General features: G+C 42.2%; 1 protein-coding gene and 1 long non-coding RNA gene across 2 annotated transcripts; one reads left to right on the forward strand and one right to left on the reverse strand.

Annotated features, from left to right (window-relative positions):
• The first annotated feature begins 3,677 nt into the window (after window positions 1-3,677).
• On the forward strand, window positions 3,678-5,844 carry LOC137025057 (uncharacterized). The gene is made up of 3 exons (XR_010895825.1): window positions 3,678-3,793; window positions 4,122-4,194; window positions 5,238-5,844. It is a non-coding gene; the product is annotated as an uncharacterized lncRNA (long non-coding RNA).
• A 10,665-nt stretch (window positions 5,845-16,509) lies between these two features.
• LOC137025043 (aerolysin-like protein) lies at window positions 16,510-18,321 on the reverse strand. Its single transcript, XM_067393062.1, has 2 exons — window positions 18,279-18,321; window positions 16,510-17,474 (listed from the first exon to the last, which is right to left on the reverse strand). Exon 2 carries the CDS (start codon window positions 17,455-17,457, stop codon window positions 16,510-16,512), a length of 948 nt encoding a protein of 315 aa, XP_067249163.1. The 5' UTR covers window positions 17,458-17,474; window positions 18,279-18,321.
• Between the last annotated feature and the right edge of the window lie 8,407 nt (window positions 18,322-26,728).

The raw sequence follows: 26,728 nt of genomic DNA on the forward strand, positions 1-26,728 counted from the left end.
ACGGCGGGTCAGGAGCCTTGGCAGGCCACGGCGGGTCAGGAGCCTTGGCAGGCCACGGCGGGTCAGGAGCCTTGGCAGGCCACGTCAGAGGCCCACCCACATGTGTGGCGCCCACATGTCCCCCACCCACGGGTACTTGCCCCCCCCCCAAAAAATACTTGGAGAGGTTAAGGATCATATAGAGGAGTCCAAGGAATAAAGTCAATGTGTGGGCGGATACTGGAGAACTTGGCTCGGCGGCGGAGGCTGGAGAACTTGGCTCGGCGGCGGAGGCTGGAGAACTTGGCTCGGCGGCGGAGGCTGGAGAACTTGGCTCGGCGGCGGAGGCTGGAGAACTTGGCTCGGCGGCGGAGGCTGGAGAACTTGGCTCGGCGGCGGAGGCTGGAGAACTTGGCTCGGCGGCGGAGGCTGGAGAACTTGGCTCGGCGGCGGAGGCTGGAGAACTTGGCTCGGCGGCGGAGGCTGGAGAACTTGGCTCGGCGGCGGAGGCTGGAGAACTTGGCTCGGCGGCGGAGGCTGGAGAACTTGGCTCGGCGGCGGAGGCTGGAGAACTTGGCTCGGCGGCGGAGGCTGGAGAACTTGGCTCGGCGGCGGAGGCTGGAGAACTTGGCTCGGCGGCGGAGGCTGGAGAACTTGGCTCGGCGGCGGAGGCTGGAGAACTTGGCTCGGCGGCGGAGGCTGGAGAACTTGGCTCGGCGGCGGAGGCTGGAGAACTTGGCTCGGCGGCGGAGGCTGGAGAACTTGGCTCGGCGGCGGAGGCTGGAGAACTTGGCTCGGCGGCGGAGGCTGGAGAACTTGGCTCGGCGGCGGAGGCTGGAGAACTTGGCTCGGCGGCGGAGGCTGGAGCTGAGGGCTCGTTAAAAAAGTCAATAAGCCAGTCCAGATCTGGCGGCTCGCACAGGGTTGGAGCGGGCTCTGGAGATACAGGAGCGGGCTCTGGAGATACAGGAGCGGGCTCTGGAGATACAGGAGCGGGCTCTGGAGATACAGGAGCGGGCTCTGGAGATACAGGAGCGGGCTCTGGAGATACAGGAGCGGGCTCTGGAGATACAGGAGCGGGCTCTGGAGAGACTGGAGCGGGCTCTGGAGAGACTGGAGCGGGCTCTGGAGAGACTGGAGCGGGCTCTGGAGAGACTGGAGCGGGCTCTGGAGAGACTGGAGCGGGCTGCTTCCTCCTCCGCTGCTTTCTGGACCCAATTGAGGAGTGTGGGTCCAGCGTTGACCAGGAAATCAGTTCACTGGAGGGATATGCGGAGGGAGAGGCAGGCTGACCAACTGGCCTGGCCACCCGTGTTTCAGGAGAGACTGGACGAGATGAACACATATCCTGAACCTCATCACAATAGAAACTAGATCCGTTTAAATATAAAATTAGATTAATGGTTTCGTTCAGGGAAAAATAATCTTCAGGTTCATAAAAACGGATAGTGTTCTCGTCCAGTCCGTCCAGAAACAGGGTGATTAAGCGTGCCTCAGACCAGTTAGTCAGAAACGCTAGCTCTACGAACTCCTCCACATACCTCTCCAGTGAACGTCCAATCTGGAAGAGCCCGATAAGGCGATCGCCGGGTGACAGGGTGAGAGGCGTTGGAGGAGCAGGAGCCAGGGAGCTGGTCAAAGTCTCCATCTTCTTGTGGAAATCCAGTCTATATTGGTCCGTCTTTCTGTTACAGTTGTACTGGTTTGAAGAGATGAGGCAGGTACGGATTTCCACACTACACAATACTTTAATCCAAAAGGCAAGGAGAACCAAACATACAACATAAACATAACATTAAGACGGACGAGGAGTGAAGGGAGTGAGTGCAATATAAAGGGAGTGCAGATAATAGAGTCCAGGTGCAGGTGATCCGTGATGATGAGGAAAAGACGAGGGAAGTGAGTGCAGGTGTGGAGAACAGGAGGATCATGGGAAATGGAGTCCAGGGGAACAAGGGATCTGTGACACATATATTTATACTATCTATATGATTTTTGTTTAGTTTATATAATATTATATGTTATGACCTGTCACAGATATGTTTAATTTATATATACCAATTTATTTACACAACATACATAAAAACATTTTACATGCTTGTTTTCCTTACTAATTCCTTATGTTTTCATTATTTGAACAGACTGAACTTTTAACAAGTCTACACAATCCACATTTCATTTAAATTTCTATCCCATTTTAGAATTAGCACAATATTTAAAAAACTTGATTTATTTTACATTATTTATTTTACCTTATCTTAACTAGCTCATAAAACATGTTGTAAAAAAACAAAATTTTTTAATTAAATTACTTATTTAATGATTTTGTATGGTTTAAATTAATTTTTATTGTTATTTGACATTATTGTGACTTAACCAAGAGTTACATAATGAAAATAGCATGATTAATAATGCTTACTACTGAATAAAGCGTTAGAAACAAATGAAAAAAAAAATGTTAGAAACACTTTCAGTCTGCATTTCAGGCTTTGCATTTAGAATGCTGCGCAGTTACGTCATTGCGCGCGCCCAAATTCAAACGTAATCAAAAGACCGCCAAATTACGCACATTCAGGATCGAGACCAACGGATGAAAATGTTTGCGCTTGTCGAGTGGAAACAAGAAATGGAATGAAAGTTTGAGCATTGTTCCAACATCACACATAAAAAACTTAGATAAAATAATGATGATTTCTTGGACGGACAAGATGACAGATCTGTATATTTAACCGAGTGGAGAGGTGGACTGAAGAAAAAACCTCAAGGCAGATGGCATTTGTACGAGACAATGGCGCATAAAGTTGCAGGTAATTTCTGATTTTTTTATTATAATTCACACATTGATATTGCACGGAGAATACATTTTAAATGATCGCTAAACTGCATGAGCCATTGATTTACCAAGCTACTGGTAACGTTAGCGCAGCTAGTAGGCTACAGATCGGTTAAATGAGCAGAAATTAACCGTGTTTAACTATTAGGTTTTTAAATTGCTCTATTACTGCATAATTGTGTGCGTTCTATGTTCATATTTAACAGCTAGCGTTAAGTACGAGTAGATTATTACAACGAACTAATTCTATGATCTTTAAATGTTTACTGGATACCTAAACCAGGATTAGGCCTTAGTTCAATATGAATATTTAAGTAGCTTTTATAAATGTATACTAGAGAGAGAGAAAAAAAAAACATTACTTGTGTGCATCTTGAGACAGAACAATGGCTTAGACATGATTTAAGATATATTAGTAAGTTTCTTTCAGTTAAAACAGCTCAAACATGCATTTTAGTCTAGGGCTAGCTTAAGCCTTGTCTGTGAAACCAGGGGCGTTTAAAAATATCATAGCCCTAGTTGTAACTTTAGATTCTACATTTTGTTTTCCCCTTTTTCCCACAGAGACAGTCCACCCTAGAAAAACCAACGAGGACTCAACATCAGTCCAGTCCAAAACTTCTGAGCAAAAGAAAATGCAGGCCAAGCTTTTTAAGAATAAGGAAGTTGTTCTTGTGGAAGCGGATATTTAACTTCATATCTTAAGTATAATTATTATTATTTATTAATAATAGTAGTAATAGTATAGAAAATATGTGATGCAAAGCTAAATTGTATCAGGCCCCCTATACACTTTTTGTTAAAGCAATCTTATATTTATTAATATAACTTTAATATTGATTCATGTTTGCCTTTCCTCACAGCTTGAAATTCACCCGGCTCAGGAATTTGTGTTGTGGTCATGCAAACAGCCTCACTGCTATGGCATGGATGCTTCTTCTTGGAGTATTTTGACACTTTTGCTAAAGCGCAATCTCAGAGGTATGTAATTGGTCATAGTGTGTGCATGTGTCTGTACAATTATTGTTATGTTTTGGTAATTATGTAGATTGAACTTAATATCTAAAGTCTTTGGGTAAGAGGTCAAAATTAAAAAAAAAAAAAAAACTGTCCTATAGTTATTCTGGCATAGTTAGATATATGTACACACATTTACATTAAAATATGATGATTTATAAATAATTTGAGTTGTACTATTTACATTATCACCATTTTACTTAAGCAGGCTGTCCAAGAATTAAGTTGAAAAATGTAAAGGAGTGGAGTGAGTTCTGATTTTGTTCTAAACTGTTATGTTGCTCTTTCTTAGGTGGCAAGTCTAAAAAAGCAAGCCCTGGGGAAACAAAGGAGGCCTTGGACAGAACAAATTGATGCAATAATGAGTATGTATATTATTCTTTTAGTTGGGCTCATTTTTTAAAACTGTTGAACCAAATGTGACAGTAAAACCATGAGAATTTATCAGTGTCATCTTGGTGTATCGGTGTGATGACACTTAGGCCCAATCCCATTTCTACCCCTACCCTTTCATTTTGCACGTTCACATGAAGGGGTAGGGGTGTCTCGATTCTCTTTTGGCTGGAGTGGTAGAGGTAAGGGAAAGGGCCAGATAGCCCTTCAAACAAAGATCTTTTGGGACCACACTTTGAACAAAGGGGTATGAGAAAGTTCCCTGCATACACAAACTACCATTTCATGGTATTGATATTTCCACACAGTATCGATTACTTTTGTGTTACCTGGCTGGCAGTTTCTCCGTAGCTTGCTAAACGTGCTATTTGAATGATATAAACACATCTCGTATCGCTGTAAACTCTTGCGTTACCAAGGCAACAACTAACTCATTTGTATTACTTTGCAAAGAGCTCCATTATTGCAGCGCCGCAGTAGAAAACGAAACCATGTCCGTACCGGCTGACTCGGCATGAAATGCAATGGTTAAACAAACAGCTTGGCCTGATGGAAAAGCTGCTTTACCAGTCTTGGAAAACCCAAAGGGTCATAAGTTTTCCAACTGAAACCGAGCGCCATCCAAAATACAACGCAAAACAGTGAGTGAGTAATCTGTTAAATGTGCTCGCGCCTGATTTCTGTTGATATGCGCACTTCATTGCTGTTCATACTGGTTAAATGTTACAGGACACTAATAAAATAATCTATTATGACGTGTAGTAGTGGTTTCCCATTTCTTAGGGGAATATTTTCACCCCTACACATTGCCACTCTGTTTCAAGGGGAAGGCGAAGGGGTATAAAATAGAATTGGGATTACACCTGGTTCTGAAAAATGCCTAAATTTCAGTAACGTTTAGTTTATCTACCTAACGAAGTATGCCGTGTTCATTTAATGTGTTTTAGGGAATTATAATTTGGATGTCCTTAGATAAATGTTGTACCTAAAAGACATTTCTTTGTCTTTTTTACAGATGCAGTGATCCAGAGATCTCCTGGAACCACCAGGGGCCAACTAAGGGTCGCTATTAATCAAAAGGTCACTGAGCTGCGGACATCCAAAAAGACTCTAAAACTTAAAAAATGAACAACATGCATCATATACCTTGGACCTGTACCATGAAGGAAGTTTAACAAACTCAGTGTTATAAGATTAGTAACTTGTGAAGTTGGTTTGTATAGTTGATAATAGTGATAGAGACTCAAACATGTAAGGCTATATCATATTTAAAGTTTATTTACAGCTTATTTATATTACATATGATCTGTATATATTAATATCCATTGGAACTAAATGCTTAATAACTGTTAAACTAAAATTAACTAAAATCGCTTGTTTAATGAATTAATAATAATATCATATAATAATTCTAAGTAATTATTATTAAAGCTAGACAATTTTATCACCAGTTGAGAGGTTAGCCGTGGGGTGCAAGTTATTATGGTGATGAACACCGCTAAAAGCCAAGTCACTTTCATGGTACCTAAAACCCAGAATTGGGCCAAACTAATCTGAAACTTACCTGGCTAGCCAGTGAATCCAGATTCATGGTACAGGCCCCTGTTGGTGGATTTTCCTGTTCTGGGCTTGTTTTGTTGAGTGTTCATTAGTTTTCTAATTTTGCACAACTTATTTTATTTTTTATTTTTTTAAATAATTTAATCTTTTAATAAAGATTTGATGTTTTAACTCTTTTATTGTAATCTATTTTTCCTAACTGCACCATTTAACATTTAAGGCCATGTGCATTGTAAGCAATATGCTAAACATATATGCGTAATTTGTATATTTAACATTTATACAAAGAAATATGTCATGCACATTGATATTTATATATGTGACATATATGTATATAAGACTTTATGTTTTATACATATATAAACATATATTTATATGGGCTAGTTTTATATGTCAATATATGAAATTGTTCCATTTTCGAATAGGTTTCATATATGGGCAGATATATATATGTACATATGTTTTCACTTTATATGTGACATATATGTATAAATGACTGTTTTATACATATATGTCACATATAAAGTGAAAACATATATGTACATATATATCTGCCCATATATATATGTACATATATGTTTTCACTTTATATGTGACATATGTATAAATGACTGTTTTATACATATATAAACATATATATTTATATGGGCTAGTTTTATATGTCAATATATGAAATTGTTCCATTTTCGAATAGGTTTCATCTATGTTTTCACCATATATGTGGATATATTTAATATATGTAAATGTCATACATGTACATATATTACATTTCCGTATGGGCCACCTTAGAGATAATTACCATCATTATCATTGAACCATCATATTTAAATATATATATATATATATATGTAACGAAGGTTCTTGTGTAATGGGAAGGAAGAGGACAGGGATCGGCTTTGGGCTGCTGACAGTCTTTATTCTCACCAGAGAAAAATATCAAACACATAAACAAAAAGACTCAATAATTCCACATCCAAGGACGGGCTTCACTCCACGATCCGAGCACAGCTCACTCAGTCTGACTGTCAGCAGTCCCTCTCTCTCTCAAACGCTCCTGCTTCTCCTGGCGTTTTATCCTGTCTCCACGCCAATTACTGGAACGAGAAACAGGTGTTCGTGATTTACATTCAACCCGTTCAATCACCGTACATCCCCAGACACTCCCTCCTGTTGCAGACCCCGCTAAACCACGCCCCCCTCGCCACAATATATATTTGTATTTATTTCTTACTACTGTAAAACTATATTTAATTAATCGAGCGCAGCGTTAGTTCAGTCAGGCCACGTAGGCATAGTGCCGCGACAGCTGAACAAATCGCTCCAATCACTGCGATTCTCCTATTAGACACGGGACATATAAACGTGGCATCGCTGCTCGGTAAGTATGCTCAAACTGCTCGCAACCCTCCCTCCCTCCCTCCCTCCCTCCCTCTCTCCCTCCCTCCCTCCCCATTATAAGCATGAGCATATTACAGTGCACCTTCTGGTTGTCGTCTTCTTTTGTTCCAGATCACTACCTTTAAAGTCAATAAGGCTTCAAGTCCCGGCCGGTATGGACCTCACTGCTGAGAGACACTCATCCTCATAACCAAGCTACAGTATAGACGTCCTACTGCCATATCTACATGATACCACGTTCGCTCTAAAAGACATTACTAGTGTCTTAATTGTCTGTGTATTCCAAGCTGATGGTTCCAGGGGGTAATGTTAAAGCTCTTGTATGTCCAATTTATTTTGGAGCAAGAACCCCCATAAGGAACCATACCACCAAAGATAATTGTGTTCAATAAACTCAGTAACTTGCCAAAGTGGTCCTGTCTGAATTGTGGGAACTCATTCAATGCTTTCAGAAACCTAATTTTTAAAATAACTTTTTCTGTAAATTATATTTAAAAATTAAAATTTTAATGACAGTATGTTTACTGAACAAAAATTATTTTATTTATCAAAATAAACCAAAAGAGGAATAAAACCAAATAGAACCAACTTAGCTAAAGTGGTTGTTTTGAACAAGTATTAACAGAAATTATTAAAAACATTATTTTTATTTCTAGTATTTGTATCAATACTTTATATCATACACTATGGAAGTAGTGAAAAGCACATTTGTTTCTTATGTTGTGCCTTTAGCCCCTTTGTACCCAGAAAATCGTGTTGGATAATCTCATGCAGTTTCAGAAACTGCATGACTACATCTTAAATCAAGAGCCTGTATGGGGAAGCGTACTTACATGGATGACTGCAGTCTGAACTTCTTCTCAAGAGCAGCTGGTCTGGTTGAAGCTGGAAAAGTGAGATGTTTGGCCAGGCTGCTGCTTAAATAGAGCTCCAAAAGAGGATAAAATTGCACTAAATTAAAAACATGCACAAGTATGTTAATTCAGTATGTCAACATTCAGCACGCTGCCACTATTACAGCTACAAATAAACTAACATATACACAGTTTAGCTCAAAATTACTTAAGGTTTCAATTTCCCTTACACAAAAAAAAAATACTGTATACGCTCAACAGAAAAGATAACCAGTCCGTTCTCAGGTGCGTAAATCAAAAAAAGTTTGATCAATCAAAGACACAGAATATTCCACACTGAAAAACATACAAGTGCATACAAAGCAAGGGTCTGTCGCAAAAAATACTTTAATTTAACATCTGCAAAGTGAAAAAAACTGCAAAAAAAGTGGAAAGTGTCCTAAAAACTGACCAAAGAGTAGATGTTTTAGCTCATGCTTTCTTCAGTGCTCATGGAACCAACAGCAACAACACTTTTCTATAAACACAATTACTAATTATTACCAGCTGAGCTTAATCAATAGGTGGTAGGTGAATACAAAAAAGAAAAAGTAAAAAAAAAAAGGGAAAACAGAAAGAAAAATATTTATTTGATTGTATATTGTGAAAGTTTTTTTTTTTTTTTTTTTTTAATACTACTTCTATGTGAATATATTGTAAAGTGTAATTTAATCCTGTGATCAAAGCTGAATTTTCAGCATACAGTCTTCAAGGAATTGTTGAATAAAAAGGAAAGCAAACTTAAAAGGATCTTCTGTCATACAGAGCATGAATGTATGGAGTAAGAAAAGAAAATATCAAAAATGCTTTATGTACAGATCATTTTATGTGCTGATCATTTAATTATGTCTTGTCACTTAAATGGCATTATCAAATACAAATCTGGTTTGCATTATTTCTCTGTCAACAGTAGCTCTACACTATTAAAAATAAAGGTTGATTATTAACATCAATGAAGAACCTTTAACATCCATGGAACCTTTCTATATAAATATAAAATATAGTGTAAATATTTTAAAATGTTCTTCACTCTATGAAAAAAAGGGTTCTTTTAAGAACTTTTGGCTGAAAGGATCTTTGTGGAGCAAAAAATGGTTCTTCTATCTGGTATCAGTGTGAAAATGAAAACATATTATGCTATATGTATTTTTAATAATAAACTTTACAAATTATATATACACAAGAGATATTATTATTTTACAGTTTCATTTTTTTCCCCAGTATATTGGCCCTTATGTCGGCTCGCCACTGGTTGACACATTGTATACTGCTGTAACCCGTAATGACAACATTTGTGTGAGTTTTTGATGTTTCAGCAAACAGTTGTGACAACTGAACTTACAGTTTAGAGAAAAATAAGAGAAATGTGCCAAAGCAATTGAGAAAAACTGTAATAGTTTGAATTTTTTTTTTTTTTTTTTTTTTTTTTTTGATGTGCTTTCGAGATTAGGACTATGAATTTTGATAATATACCATTTAGTAATATCAAAGCGAAAAAGTAAATCTTTATATATATATTAAAATGTATAGATACTATGTCATGAAGTTCAGCATTAGGTTGTCTAATTTTTCTCAAAAATGTTTTGACATATTTCACAATTTCTGTGGGCTGTGCTTCAGTGAAGTTTAATCAGAAATGGAAATCCATCAGGCGTGACATTGTATAGAATGTCAACCGGCAAATGCTACTCCCAAGAAAAACATAAAACTGAAGATACTGCGATATTTGCAGTCTTGAATCGACTTCATCACAGGTTTTACAGGTTTTTATTATTATTATTTTAAAAATAATTTAAGACTTTTTGTTCTAGGAATATTTTTCCAAATCTTCAAGCAGATCCTTAAAAACAGTTTGATTTATTAATTTACTAACAATAAAGGAAAACCTTATAGAGTAAATAACATTCACAATGCATTTATATATATATATATATATATATATATATATATATATATATATATATATATATATATACAACACAGCAAACATTGCTTGAGCCATAGTAAAGAAGGAAAAATGAATAACAAAATCAAGTATTACAACACAATATAAATAGATATAAATAAAAAAAATACAATTGAACAAACACAAATTTGTAGAAAACTGAAAATGTTATGGCAACCTTTTAGAGAAGGTGATTTATCACTAATGCAAGACATTCAAATATTTTTACAAATAGTTAACAAGTTAAAAAGTCATTTAATTGGAAATTAATTTATAAGGAATATGCAACTAAATTCAACGACAACTTTGGACCAAGAGGCTTTAATTATATGGCATATATATCACATAAACAACATGTATAATCCCCTTGCTTTTGAAGAAGAGTGGAGAATGAACGGAATTAATAAGGGTGTATATCCAATCTGTACAAGATCTTTAGGTGAATCACTCTTGTCCTATTGCATAGAGAAAGTCCAAACCTTCTCCCATTCCTCTCCTGAGTTGTCCACTCAAATCTCCCTCTCCCACTCAAATCTGTGATTCAATGTTTTAACTCTACCATAAAAGCATAAAGTTTCCTAAAAATAAGAGATCTCCTTGACATTAAGTAGTTAGAGGTAAGTGTCAAGCTAATTTGAACAGTCTCAAAGTTGTAAGAAAACCATTCTGAATACCCAATGGGATATCGTGTATCAACCAGCATACAAATGTGCGACAAAGGCGCTTCATTCATTGATTGTCTCAATAAGATGATGCAAAAGTGGGTTAAAAAAAGTTTTTTTGACCCCTACGCCCTTCATCCCTTCAAAGCTCTCATTCCGGAGGGTGAACCCTTTGAAGGGATCAGGGCATAGAGATGAGCCCTTCTGAATGGAACGCAGGGAGTATCTCCTTTAAAATATCTCACATATACACTGATCAGGCATAACATTGACCACCTTCCTAGTTCATAGATTTCATGTGACGCTGAGGGGAATGCCCACCTGGAGGGCAAAATATAGTGCTTATATAGTGCTTTTACAAATCAGATTGTGTCAGAGCAGCTTTACATTGATAACTGGTACATAATTTTGCTGCACAGCAGCTCTTAAAGAATAGTGTCAATGCAGGCAGATCAAAGCACTGTTGAATAAATGTCAAGAATGCTGTTGAATATCAAATGTCAAGTCAAATGTCAAGTGTCCCCAACTAAGCAAGGCGACAGCGGCAAGGAACCCAAACTCCAACAGGTGACATCAGTTGGCAAATAGGTGTTAAAATGGAGAAAAAAAACCTTGGGAGAAATCAGGCTTAGTCGGGGGGCCAGTTCTCCTCTGGTGAACAGTGCTTTGTTACGATTCAGGTAGCTATCACAAGTCCAATGGGATTGCAACATTCAAAGTATTTATTTCAGTTCCATCCAGTTGAGGATCGTATTCATCACGCCAGTATGGACGGTTTGTTGAGGAACTGTGGCACTGGCTGTCGTGTCGATGAGGCCTTCACAATGGATGATCTAGTTGACTCGATACTGCTGATACTGCTGATACTTCAGGGCTGCATTGTGGTCGTGTCAAGGCGAAAGTCCTCGGTCTCACCTGGATATGGCCCGGATCCGGCTGACTACGGTAAACCTCGGGATAAACAGAAAGACTAATATTAGCGTAGATGCCATTCTTCTTCTGATGTAACAAGTACATCATTTTTCAGATGGAAGAATGCGGTTTTACAGATGCTAGTAACATGGCCTTCAAATGAAAGATTGGTATCAAAGAGTACATCCAGGTTCCTAACTGACGACGAAGACTTAACAGAGCAGCCATCAAGTGTTAGACAGTATTCTAAGACTAGGTTATTACGTGAAGTAGTTTTCGGTCCAAAAATTAGAATCTCTGTTTTTCTCTGAATTTAGTAGTAGGAAAATACTGGTCATCCAATTTTTTATATCAGTTATACATTGTTACTTTAGTGAATTGGTAAGTTTCGTCAGGGCGTGAAGAAATATAGAGCAGAGTATCATCAGTGTAACAGTGAAAACTAACGCCATGCTTCCTAATGATATCTCCCAAGGGTAGCATGTACAGAGTGAAAAGCAACGGTCCTAGTACTGAGCGTTGCAGTACTCCATATTTAACTTGTGATTGATATGACATCTCTTCGTTTACTACTACAAACTGATAACGGTCAGATAAGTATGATTTGAACCATGCCAATGCAATTCCACTAATGCCAACATAGTTTTCGAGTCTATTAAGAAGAATATTGTGATCAATAGTGTCAAATGTAGCACTAAGATCTAGTAACACTAATAGAGAGATACAACCACTATCTGATGATAAGAGCAAATCATTAGTAACTCTAATGAGAGCAGACTCAGTACTATGGTACGGTCTAAATCCTGACTGGAAATCTTCACAGGTACTATTTCTTTCTAAAAAAGGAACACAGTTGTGATGAAACCACCTTTTCTAGTATTTTTGACAGAAAAGTGAGATTTGAAATCAGCCTGTAATTGACTAATTCTCTAGGATCAAGTTGTGGGTTTTTAATAAGAGGTTTAATAATAGCCAGCTTAAAAGTTTTTGGTACATATCCTAGTGATAAAGATGAATTGACAATATTAAGAAGAGGATCTATGACCTCTGGAAGCATCTCTTTCAATAGCTTAGTCGGTATAGGGTCTAACATTCATGTTCATGTCAAGATGTCTTTCTTTCTTCATTCAAAAAGAAATGAAGGTTTTTGATAAAAAAAAAAAAAAACATTCCAGGATTTTTCTCCTTATAGTGGACTTCAATGGCTTCCAAATGGTTGAAGGTCAAAATTACAGTTTCAGTGCAGCTTCAAAGGCTTTAAACGATACCAGACGAAGAAAAATGGTCTTATCTAGCGAAACTATCAGTCATTTTGGAAAAAAATACAACTGTATATGCTTTATAAACACAAATTATTGCCTTGCACGTGGTTCTGCTTTCCGTATTCTTCAAAAAGCTTACACTGTATGTCCTACGCTTTCCCTATTCTACTTATAGAAAAAAAAACGGAACTGACGCCACGTGAATAGAAATGTGTATACCAATGTCAAGTGTAACTTTAGAGACGGTCCCTAATTTTGCGAATATCGATCGTCCAACGTCAAGCCAGTTTATGCCCGTATTTCACTGGGAAACACTTGGCGTCAAATTTTGCACGATACGTTCATATTCTGAGTCCACCTGCTTGCCTGTAGCCTATACGATATAGCCTAAAGAGGTGCGAGTTTGGTAGTCCTTTATATCACTGTATTAGTCCATTAAGCTAATTTAAGCATTTTAAATGTCCTGATGGCAAGGGAATCCTGGAGTATTAAGTATTGAGGGAAACCCCAGTACTGCAGCACAGTGCTGCAATCTAAAATTAGGGAAAGTTATATATCTACCTCAGATTTAACATTTGAACTGCACATCAGCATTGGAGAATAATGTTATAATCTCATTCAATGTAGAGAAAGCTTCTTACATGTAGGCTACACAGGGAAAGTAACAGTGTCGAGGAGACGAACTCCGTGATTCCTTCCTCTGGCCATCAGAGGGCGCCCTGTCCTGAATACTAGCACACATTCACACGCACTACATTTCCCATCAGCCCCGTACCTTGGACTAATCACCAAACCCAGCTGCCATGCATTTACTGGACTATTTAAGCCACACTCTACCTCACAGCCAATGTGAGGGCTGCGTCCGAAAACTGAAAAATGCTGCCTTCCGAGGACACATTTCAAGGTAAGGCATCAAGGCACGTCTGAATCCAATGTTAGCCTCACTTCCTCTCTCATGAGATACCTTCCTCAGATCGATTTTTGAAGAAAGCATAGATGTATCCTTAGCTGCCTTTGATATCCCACAATCCTGTGCTTTCCATTCTGTGACAGTTGAGCTAGAAAAATAAAGATGGCGTCCGAAGGTTGCGTTTGCTGCTCAGTTTGTGTATAAATGTACGATTTTGATCAACATATTTCAATTTTGATATCATTTCTATCGAGAAATTACTACTGTAGTAATTAAATATTTGTTTAGTTCTCACCAAAGCTCGCGCTATATTGCTGTAGATCATTAAACTGTTACACTGCCTCAGAAGTCTGTCCGAAATAAATTTCGTGAGGTACCTTCATGCACAAACGCTGCCATACAAGTCATTCTCTTATAAGATAGCAAGGCAGCAAGACAGCTGCCTAGGTTTTTGGACGCAGCCAAGGTCTTGTATTGCCACGGTGTACATTTCTGAGCATTTCCTATTTGCCTGCCTGTTGCTGAACCTGTTTGATTCCCGTTTACGATTCTCTGCTGCCTACCCATTGGACTGTGTATTGTTTACCTGGACTGTGATGGATATCTGACTGCCCTGATTCTCTGCCTGTACCACGACCACGATTCTGCCTGACCCTTGTTACACCTGTTTGCCCCTGCCTGTTTGTACCACGCTTTCTGTTAATAAAAGCTTGCTGATGGATCCCAACTCGAGTGACGATTCGTTACAAACCGTAAAGACATTGAATTAAATGCTACATAGTGTCCTGATAATTATCACACATGCACTTGCTCCATTAATGTAAATCTGTTTTTGAGTGATTTTGTGAATAAAATGAATGACTAGCTCTCAGGCATCCCTGTGCCCCTCTCCGTACAGAGGGAGACAGACTTGATACTAGCTTGTAATTTTCTCACTCAAACAAACCACTACCTGCTTCTGATTGTTTTTAGAGAGAAAAACTACCCATAACTGCTCTTTTAGGATCTGTTTTCTTCATAATAATAACAACATATTATTAGAGTTGGCAAACAATCCAGTACGTATCTGTGTTTGCGCTCTAAAGAGCACCAAATCATTTAACTAGAGTGGCCACGGATTGACATTAGCCGTGTTGCAGCCGTAATGCGCTGCAGACATACACAGTGTAAATAAGGGGTCACACCACAAGCATGAGTGGCGCGTGAGCAGCATGTATATTTTTTCGGTGTGCATGTTAACCAATGGATGCATTCACAGCAGGAGCAGCGCGTGAACGTCAAGCTGGAGCGTCAGGTAAAACACTCACGCGTCTGCAGTGACAATGTAGTTATGCTGACGCGCCGCTCAAGCTTGCGATGTGAAACGGGCGTAACAGCAGATTGGAGGTTATGAATCAGCACTCTACTGCTTTTCCGGCAGTAGTTTTTTTTTTTAGAGTTTTTAAGGTAATGAAACATCTTGTATATTATTAACTGCTGCTTTTTCAAAACTAAAAAGAAAAAATAATAATACCAAAGTGGGAAACCTCAAAAGTTTACAAAGACTTCAGTAGTTACTAGAGAGTTATCATGCTTTTCACTTTAGAATACTGATCCAAATAATTAGTAATTCCTTAAGTATTTGGTAATACTTCAGTCATTACTAGTGGGTTACCAAGGCCTTTACTCTAGAATTAATTATACATTATGCATCATTCATGTTAATTATGAACCTGTATATAGTAGTTCTTAGAGTTCTGCAATCTCTGGGAGGAATGAAAAAACAGTAGTTACTGATTAGTTAATAGTGAACTACCACCTTCAACTGAGCACTGTTACTTACTAATTTATTAATCAGAGTTTATTATTAGTTAATATTAGTTACTAGAGTGTTAATAATGCATTACTCATTTGTTCCTGTGTAGTTATTCATTAATGAAGGATCAGTATTCTAAAGTGTTACCGTTCATTTGACGTTAATACTGTTACGTTCTAATTTTCCGTTCTTTCTTAAAGTATGCAATCACATTGAAATAATTTCTGGAGCAGCATCTGTTGGAGGAACAGGTAGGAAGTGGCTCTAATATAACCTTTGTGAAACTAAAGCACATCTAGATTGAACTGTCTAATGTTTTCTCATATCAATTCTTGCATCTCAAAGAATAGAATTGTGTGTTTTTAATTCTTTATTTCAATGTTTGTGTGATATGTTAGGCTGCATTCTTTAATAATCTACATTAGTCTCAGAGTAACTAGAGATTTGTCAAGTTTGGTAATTACATCAAAATTTAATTGCATCATCCTTTTATATGTTCTTTTTTCTTCTTCTTCCTTAAGCTGTTTGTAATGCGGCCACAACAATGGTGCCTGTGATGCCTCCTCCTGGTAAGTTATATAATCAAGAAATATCTGATTTGGAAATGCCATAAAAGTTTATTAAAAGTCCTTAAAAAAACACATCACCACAAAATGTTAAGACAGATTGTCTTCTTAATGTTGAGACTATATATATATATATATATATATATATATATATATATATATATATATATATATATATATATATATATATATATATATATGAGATTATACACACACACACACACACACACATATATATCTATATATATTTTCCCTGAACACCCAACCCTCCCAATAAAAAAAAGAACAAACAATTTGGCCTTAATGTAAAACAATTGATACATGATTGACAAAATTAGAAGTAATCAAAAAACTTGTGTGTTACATGTGCAATTTTTCTTAACATTACAGATCAGATTCCTTAGTCACCACTTTGATATCAGTGTAAGTGACGCCTCTGTATGTGCCCTTGGTTTCGTACTGTAACACACTGCCATTCTTGCAGGTGATCTGCACTGTGCCAGTGTAAGGCATGTCAAAAGTGGCTCTTGCAATGGTGATGTTAACATCCACCTTCTTCCCTGGTGGCACAGTGACATCAGTAGGCAGAGTTTCAGTTTTCTCATGTGTGTCCTCGTGACTGTGAGTGCTTTTATGTCCAACACTAATACTGTATCCTGCTGTAACTTCTGCAATCTTTGGAACCCCAGCCTTGACTTCCATACTAAATGTTGCTGTCAAACTTGTACTCACAGACCATGAAGATTTGTTGGTTATTTTCTTTGAGGTTTTAACTTGTTGTTTTTGAGGGACGGAGGATCTGTTCCTGTAAGTGAGGGATTCAATTTCTTCTACTGCCACCTTTGGTATCAGTTGGTTGATAGTGGGATAGTTGACATTGGTGAGAACTGCTGATTGAACTGCATTGAGAAACATGAATCCCATGCAGTCAATGTCGGCACCACCTCTTCCTACAACTCCCAAACAAAATCCAGAGCCGACATCAATGGGATATTCTGTTTTTAAACCCCAGCTTGTCATCTTTGCAAAGAATTCTCCCCCAAGAGTGGTTCTGAATTTGATAGCTCCAAGACGTGTTCCTGCTCCGTTCCCCCACAAGGACAGTGAGGTGAAACACTCACCAGGCTGGAACTTGTACTCTTGATGATTTCCAGCTGGTTCTCCAAAAGTCTGAACTCTCCCATCTGAAAGCCAAACCCTGACAGCCTTCACCTGCCATCCTCCAACCCAAACCCCGATCTTCTCTAAACTGGCACCGTTGTTCTCACCAGTAAATGAAAATGGACCACCTCCTTGTCCACCAATTAGCTCTAGAGTTGTTGGGTAGGACATCTTGGAATGAAATTGATCTGAAAATAATAAACACAGATCAGAATTAGCATCAGCTATATACTTTCTTGCAGTGTTTCCCACCCCAGATTGTGGAGACACAACAACTGTACATGTTGGATTGCTTTTTTAACTGACCCATCCATTTCTGGTCTTCAGGACATGGTTATATTCAGATAGTAAATGTCATATATTAAGTTGGGTGTCCACCTTAGATATAATTACCATATGTATGATGAAACCATCATACTGTACTTAAAATAAGATATTAATATCATATAATAAAATTTTGTATGTATTTGTTACTACTGCAGAGCTTTATTAAATAATTATGGGATCTCGTTCAACGCTTTCAGAATCTTAATTTCGTAAATAATTTTCTTTCTGTAAATTATATTTAAAATTAACATTTTAATGACTATGTTTACTGAACAAAAATTATTTTAATCAAAATAAACCAAACGAGGAATAAAACCAAATAGAACAAATTTAGCTAAGTATGAACTTAGATATTATTAAAAACATTATTCTAATTTCTAGTATTTGTATCAATACTTTATGCCTTTTACCCCATGCTGGTTTTACCCTGTGTGGGGTAAAAGGTCCCCTCATACATTTAGATTTTTAAACAGTCAAACAAACCCCCTTTTCCCCCTGTTATCATACACTTTGGGAGTAGTGAAGAGCACATTTTTCTTACGACGTGCCTTTAGCCCATTTGTACCCTATGCGGTGCCAGAAAATGGGGTTGGATAATCTCATGCCGTTTCAGAAACTGTTAGCTACATCTTAAATCAAGAGCCTGTGAGAGGAAGCGTACTTACATGGATGACTGCAGTCTGAACTTCTTCTCGAGAGCAGCTGGTCTGGTCGAAGCTGGAAAAGTGAGATGTGTTTGGTCAGACTGCTGCTTAAATAGAGCTCCAAAAGGGGACAGGCAGTACCTAAAACACACCCCGAGTCAGTGTAATCAGCTCCCCCCACCTCTCACTCACAATTAAACGCAATCTTTTTAAAGATGCATGTGGAAGACTGGAGATTTTGCTTGCTGATAAAATTGCACTAAATTAAAAACATGCACAAAATTGTCCAAAGCAAGAGTCTATCACAAAAAACACTTCAACATTTGCAAAGTGAAAAAAAGTGAAAAGATAAAAATAAAGGGAAAATGAATGACAAATAACCCCGACTGGATTGAATGAAGAGACAGATTTTTTGTAGTTTCTTGTATTTTTTTCCTTGTCATTCATTTTTTTCATGAATTCCCCCCTTTTCCACTCTTTGGTTTGTTTTTAGGACACTTTCCCTTTTTTTCTCACTTTGCAGACGTTAAATTAAAGTAATTTTATAGTGATAGACCCTTGCTTTAGTTCATCTATGTATACATCAGCTCTGGAGAAAACAGTGATGTCATGTGAAAATGCAGACTAAGGATGCTCATATGATTAGCTTAGATTACTGTAAACCAATCACCAGAACAAATCAGAGTGAAGAACACATTGATTTTTACTCAACTGTAAGACTTCAATGAGCATGTATCTTTCTATTCATCAAGAGTCACTCAGTTGTTGTGATGAGTGACCTCCCGGCCGTAAATAACTTAATTTCTTCAAAGAGCAACTTGGAAGTCATATCAAGTCATCTATTGAATTCACCCAATCAGATGTTGCAAGTTGATCTCATGAGTTACCCTCATGTAAATGTTTTCCTTTATCACAATGGTTTGAGTCCCTCTTCACAAGTTTCATACAAATCCATTTTTAAAAGGTCAACCTGACTGTTTATTGGTGAGAAGTATTTATGTATTACACCATGTTTGGTATTGATATTTCGGTAACACTTTACATTAAAGTTCCCTTTGTAAAGGGTTTATAAAGGTGTTTGTTAATGAGTATTAAGTAATTTACAAATGAATAATAAATCATTAATAAGCAGTTATAACTGCATGAATAAAAAGGGCGACTTTAATGCAATACTTGCCAAATAGTGAGCCGTTTTTAACTCACGTGTTATAAATGCTTAATAAATGTATTTATTAACACTTATTTAACCCAAAACCAGATTCCTAGTTTATTTCATGATGCAGCAAAAATTGACTATCATAATTAGACTGAAGGGTGTTTTATTTTTGCTTTTCTTAATAAGATCTCATGACTGACACTTTTCTTACTATGTTGCTTACCAGAAGTTTCTCTTACCCATGATACTCTCCAAAAAGGTCATGATGCCAATCCACAGCAGTGTATAAAAACTGATTTGTTGTTTTTTAAGATGAAATTCCAACTTTATTTTGAAAATAAAACATAAGATAAATGAGAATTTTTATTCCAGTATTAGTTACCTGTGAACCTTAAGAGGCTGCTGAATTGATTATTTGTGCAGTAAGAGAGAGAGACGGCTGGGGTAGAGGCTAGGATATTCTGTCTGTCTGTTATCAATCTGCTAAAGTTTAAACAAAACAATGAGACTAGAACCAAAACAACCCAGCTGACTTTTGTGAAAAAGAATTAAAATGAACAGAGATGTTTTGAGACTGAATAAAAGATCATGTAAGAAACTAAGTGAAGATCTACAGAACAAATGGGAAGTTTAAAGATATGCTTTTAGGATTAACACCAAGAGCAACTTTGAAAGTGAGCAGTTTATAGTCATGTGTGTCTTGTGTGAGTGAGTGTGAGAGTGACTGGACTTTGTTTTGTATGTGTTAGTTTGGGGAAAATCCATAGAGAGTGTATATGTCATTAACTAGTTTGAATGAGTGTTTTATCGTTACAGATGGGTTAAGTGAAATGAGAAATTTGGAGAAGCAGATATTTTGATTGAATCTGATGAAAAGATGATACAGAACATGGGACGAGCTTTAAGTGGATTGTTTATCCAGCTCTGTCTAATGGTAATTATGACTACTGTTGTCATTTATGATGTTGATTTGAATTACTCTCTGGATCAGTAAGTTTAAGTATTTATGGAAAATTGGAATTGTGAAATTGAAGATTGCCGTCCATGGGTTAAAACCCCTTGTCTAAATTCAACTTGGGGTCTGAATTTAAACACTGTCAGCTATGTGTGATCACAATGCGAAATGTAAAAATGTAGACTTGACGGCAGAGAAACAGTGACACACTGGCAGTAAACAAGATTATCCAGAGAGCCCAGTAACCTTCATAGAACAAAGGATGATGAGAAGAAACATCATTGTTGTTTGACTATCCTTGATCAAGTCTGTACACCATGACTTGACCTGCTAGACAAACAATTTGATAACTGTGAGGATGTGTTGTTTGTAGATGGCTCTGTCTTCAGAGACAAAACAACAGACCGGAATGGCGAAGGATAAGTTGTGACCATGGGATGTGAAGTGTTGGATTCAGAGCTACTGTCCTTTAATTATTTGGCATAAGCAGATGAGTTTTGACCCTCACTGGAGGGGGTACACTGACTGAAAGAATTGTAATATCAATTGAGAAACAGAGTAAAGAAAATCATTGCACAGTAAATGAGTGCGCTTCAGAAGTACACCAAGCATTGGCTGAGGTACCTGCTAATTTGAGCTAAACATAAGAATAAAGTGGTCCTGTTTGTCAGAGAGTGTGCTGAGGCTGAGCTTTTATGACAGAAAACAAGGGAGAAGTTAAGGTGGAAAGAATTGTGATTATCTACACAGGTGCTCATTGTTAGGTTGGGGTGGTAGATGATCTTTGGGGTGTTGTGGTTTGAATTTTTGTTTGTGTCCAAACTAATGAAAAAAAAAAAAAGTTTCTGTTTCTTTAGGAAGTGCTGGAGCAGACACAGGAGATTGTGTGTAATCTGTCATCTGAAAATAACCTTGATTTTTCAAACTCTTTACAGAGCATGTTCAGAGACAGAGAAAGCTGGAGAAAATCTGGTTGCAGAATTGAATATGTATATTAGTTCCCTTTCAGTCGGTCACGTTCGACGTACGTCAGTAGTGACCGACGAATTGGGATATCGCTTAGAGAGCCCTATCATCTTCGTGTAAACTAAAACAAGCCAATGGAATTGGCGTGCGATATTTGCATAATGCGCACCGCCCCCGACAGGTGTATATAAATAGGAAGCAGATGCAATCGCACTCTGTCTTTCGCTTCGGAGCCATTCACTGGTGTCCTGTTTTAGAAGACTCCTTTCTTCGTTTGTTTTATTCTAAAACATTGCCTCAGAAGAGGATTTACAGCGAGCTTTCAGTGCTGGTGAAAGGGCACGTTCAGCGAGGTCGCGAGTCTCCGAGGAGCTGAGCTATAAGCTCGAAAACTGCTGTTTTCACAGCAACACAAAGAGTGTGTGCGTGTGTAGCGATTTGGGCCGGTTCCTCGGTGTGTCAGGGAGTGGTGTACCTGACACATCGCGTCGCTCCCTGGGTGCTTCAGCACGAGTGAGTTGACTTCCCCTTCTAAAAGAGCTTTACAGACGAACCCTGACAGTATGTCATTTCGTCTGTGCGTTAATGGGTGCGGTCGTTCCCTGGTCCCTGCTGATGGGCACAATCGTTGCATCTCGTGTTTGGGCATTCTGCACGCTGAAGCAGCTTTTGTGGATGGTTCATGTTCCCATTGCGGGAACATGACTATCGCGATGCTGAGGTCGAGACTCTCCTTCCTGAAGTCTCAGGAAGCGGGGGTCCCCTCTCCTATGCCGCGTACGACCGTTTTTTCCGGCCCCGGGAACCGGAATGACGGTACGGCGCTGTATAGGAAGGTTGACCGGAGGATTACGGTCAGGGCTTCCCCGCCGAGCGGAAACGCTCCTCGGGCCCCTGCCGCCTCATCAGCACCGCAACCCATCGTGCCACCGTTGGTTTCCGCTGGGCCCTCTACAGACTGTCCAGCCGTTACCTTTGGTGTGCTGGCGGCGGATCGGATGTCGATCGCTGCATCGGAAGGTGAGCCTGAGTCCTCGGGGGGGGATTCGGACGCGCTGCCGCCCGGGACGGTAGCGTTGCCCGAGTCGGATCCCGAGCTCACGGCTGTGCTCTCCCGGGCCGCCTTGTGCGTCGGGCTTGAGTGGAACCCTCCACCCTGTCCCGGCCCATCTCGGTTGGACGATTGGTACTTGGCGGGGGGTCGCGCTGGTCAAATCCAGCGTCCCGCCCCAATGCCTTTCTTCCCGGAAGTACACGATGAGGTGACCAGGTCTTGGCAAGCTCCGCATGGGGCTCGTACAGGGCCTGGTCACTCGTCTGCCTTCACCTCCCTGGACGGCGGGCTAGCCAGGGGGTACGCGAAGATCCCGCCAGTCGAGCGGTCTGTTGCGACGCAGTTGTGTCCAACGGCCGCTGGCTGGCGTGGTGAGCCGCGTCTCCCGTCCCAGGCCTGTGAACTCTCAGCCGGTCTGACTGGGAAAGCTTACAGTGCCTGTGGGCAGGCTGCCTCTGCCCTGCACGCGATGGCCCTTTTGCAGGTCTATCAGGCAAAAGCGCTGTCGCAGATGCCCCAGGAAGGTCCTGACCAACAGCTGCTTGGGGAGCTGCGCGCTGCCACTGACCTTGCCCTCCGGGCAACGAAGGTGACAGCGCGTTCTGTTGGCCAGGCGATGTCTACTTTGGTAGCCCAGCAACGCCACCTCTGGCTGACCTTGGCAGACATGAGGGAGACCGACAAACATCGGTTCCTGGATTCCCCCGTGTCTCCGGTCGGCCTTTTCGGCGACGCGGCGGAGAACTGTGCCCAACAGTCCTCCGCTGCACAGAAGCAGGCTGAGGCTATCAGACATGTCATGCCACGGCGGTCCGCTGCTGCCTCCACCCAGCCGCCCGTGGCTCAGCCTCAGCCCGCTCGTCGCCGAGGGCGCCCGCCTGCGTCTTCCTCCGCCCCTGCTAAGTTGGCAAAGCAGCAGCCTACACCAGCCAAACAGCAGGGTGCCGGGCGCGGACGTGGTGCCCAGCCCGTCTCTGCCAGCCAGGTGGCAAGCGGTCGGGGAAAACTCGGCCCTGAGACGGGCGACCTGGAGCGGAAGGTTCCTGCCCTTTGGGAGAGTATTCCATCTGCTCTCCCACCCCCGGAGGAGGGCCGGGGGGGATTTTGTGGCGGCTGTCCATCTACCGCCGCTGGCTCTCCGGAGTCCAGCGGTACCCACTTTGCCACAAAAAGAGCAGTTTCCTCAAACTCCAAGTCGCAACAGGGGGTGTCTGCCAGTGTGCCAGGCTCCGCCTCGCTGCTGTCAGCTCCCTCCCCATTCGCCAGCAGGTGGCAGTGTGTTGGTGCAGACCGCGTCCCGTGCGCCGTCTCCCATGCACACTGCTGCCTCGCAGAGTCCGACCCCACTCCGGGCCGCCCTCAAGCCGTCCGAGTCGGGTCCCTCTCTGCCTTGCTGCCCCACCCCCGGTGCGTCTGTGGTGCCTTTGGTCCCGCTGGCTCAGTGTCTGGAAGCGTGGAGCACGCTCCCCAGCCTGTCCAGTTGGCTCATTCGTACTATCAGACTCGGCTATGCGGTTCAGTTCGCCCGGCGTCCCCCGGTCTTCAGGGCTGTCCACTTCACTCCGGTGTCGTTGGACAGTGCTCCTGTTCTCCGGGTGGAGATTGCTGTCCTCCTGGCGAAGGGTACAATCAAGCCGGTCCCTCCAGCCGATATGAAGTCGGGGTTTTACAGCCCCTACTTCATTGTACCGTAAAAGGGCGGTGGGCTACGGCCAATCCTGGACCGTCCCGAGGGTTGGTTTGCAGCAATAGACCTGAAGGACGCATACTTTCATGTCTCGATTCTGCCTCGACGCAGACCCTTCCTAGGTCGGTCTGCGTTCGAGGGTCGGGCATGTCAGTACAAAGTCCTACCCGACATGGTTGTAGCTCCCAACCGGTTGGGTCTTCAGGTCAACTGGGACAAGAGCAAACTCGCCCCCGGGTAGAGGATCTCTTGTTTCGGTCTCGAGCTAGACTCGGTCGCACGGACTACGCGTCTCACCGAGGTGCGCGTCCAGTCGGTGTTGAACTGCCTGAGCTCGCTCAAGTGCAGGACAGCGGCTCCACTGAAAGATTTTCAGAGGCTCCTGGGGCATATGGCATCTGCAGCCGCGGTAACGCCGCTCGGATTGCTTCATATGAGACCGCTTCAACACTGGCTCCGCGGCCGGGTCCCGAGATGGGCGTGGCAGTGCGGCACGCTCCGTGTCCCCGTGACACCGAGCTGCCGTCGCACCCTTGTCCGGTGGTTGGACCCTTCGTTCCTGTGGGCCGGAGTACCCCTCGAACGAGTGTCCAGGCACGCTGTGGTCTCCACAGATGTCTCTGCCACGGGATGGGGGGCCACGTACAACGGGCATGCAGTGACAGGTCTTTGGACGGGGCCTCAGCTGCATTGGCATACCAATTGCCTCGAGTTGCTAGCGGTCCGTCTTGCGCTGGCCCGCTTCAAGGAGCTGTTGTCAGGCAAGCATGTTCTAGTCCGCTCACTAAGCATTGCGGCTGTTGCGTACACCTACCGTCAAGGTGGTCTACGCTTCCGTCGCATGTTGCAACTCGCCCGCCATCTCTTGTTGTGGAGTCAGAAGGATCTGAGGTCCCTTCGGGCCACTCGTGTCTCAGGTGTGCTCAACCGTGCAGCCGACGAGCTGTCACGGCAGCATCTACTTGCGGGCGAGTGGCGGCTCCACCCCAGGCGGTCCAGCTGATTTGGCAGCAAAAAGGAAACTGCCCTCCGCCAGTGGTTTTATTCCCTGACCGGCGGCACGCTCGGCACGGATGCCCTGGCACACAGCTGGCCCCCGGGTCTGCGCAAACATGCGCTTCCCCCAGTGAGCCTTCTCGCACTATTCATGTGCAAGGTCAGGGAGGACGGGGAGCAGGTTCTGTTAGTGGCTCTGTACTGGCCCACTCGGACCTGATTCTCAGACCTCATTCTCCTCGTGACAGCACCTCCCTGGCCGATTCCTCTGAGGAAGGACACCCTGACTCAGAGACGGGGCACCCTGTGGCACCCGCCTCCCGATCTGTGGAACCTCCACGTGTGGTCCCTGGACGGGATGCGGAGGTTCTGAGTGATCTCCCGCAAGCGGTCGTAGACACCATCACTTCCGCTAGAGCTCCTTCTACTAGGAATCTCTACGCGCTGAAGTGGAACCTGTTCGTCGAATGGTGCGCCTCTCGCCGAGAGGACCCCCGATCATGTTCGGTCGGATCCGTGCTTTCCTTTCTGCAAGATGGGTTGGAGCGAAGGCTGTCTCCCTCCACCCTCAAGGTGTATGTTGCCGCCATTGCCGCACATCACCATGCAGTTGAGGGTAAGTCCCTGGGGAAACACGATCTGATCGTCAGATTCCTGAGGGGGGCCAGGAGACTGAATCCTCCTCGCCCTTCCTCCGTACCCTCTTGGGATTTGACCCTGGTTCTCACAGCTCTCCGGGGTCATCCCTTCGAACCTTTGCAATCAGTCGACCTGAAACTAATGTCTCTTAAGACGGTTCTTCTGGTTGCATTGGCTTCCCTGAAGAGGGTAGGGGATCTGTATGCATTTTCGGTCGACGAAACGTGCCTAGAATTCGGGCCCGGTGCTTCTCACGTCATCCTGAGACCCCGGCCTGGATACGTGCCCAAGGTTCCTACCACTCCCTTCAGAGATCAGGTAGTGAACCTGCAAGCGCTGCCCTCGGAGGAGGCAGACCCAGCCCTAGCTTTGCTCTGTCCCGTCCGCGCTCTGCGCGTTTACGTGGACAGAACGCGAAGCTTTAGGACCTCAGATCAGCTCTTCATCTGTTACGGAGGCCAGCAGAAGGGAAAGGCTGTCTCCAAGCAGAGGATGGCCCACTGGATAGTGGATGCCATCGCCTTGGCGTACGAATCCCAGGGCGTGCCTTGCCCGCTCGGGTTGAGAGCCCACTCCACCAGAGGGGTGGCCTCTTCCTGGGCGCTGGCTCATGGCGCCTCGCTGACAGATATCTGTAGAGCTGCGGGCTGGGCGACACCTAACACGTTCGCTAGGTTTTATAGCCTACGTGTAGAGCCGGTATCCTCGCGTGTACTCGCATCCACTAGTCGGTAGACGTGTTGTACCCACTCTAAGTGTCGGCTTGCAATGCCATTCCCGCCTCTGGCCGGATACGTGCATACTTTCACTCCAGTCGCGTTCCCCGCTTGGCGAACCCTGTCGAGTTCCTCCGCCTCCCCCTTCGGCTCGGACATTGCGGAGTGTCTGATGCCAGGCCTACATCCGTCGCTGACGCTGTCTGTTGGCTGGGGCCCATATGTCGTGACCCCTCTACGTGAGCGGTCCCATATGTGTATTTTCCACGGTTTAAAACTCCCTACGGGCCGAGTCCGTGTCT

The sequence above is a fragment of the Chanodichthys erythropterus genome, chromosome 8 (genome assembly GCF_024489055.1).
Source record: "Chanodichthys erythropterus isolate Z2021 chromosome 8, ASM2448905v1, whole genome shotgun sequence".
Taxonomy (NCBI): domain Eukaryota; kingdom Metazoa; phylum Chordata; class Actinopteri; order Cypriniformes; family Xenocyprididae; genus Chanodichthys; species Chanodichthys erythropterus.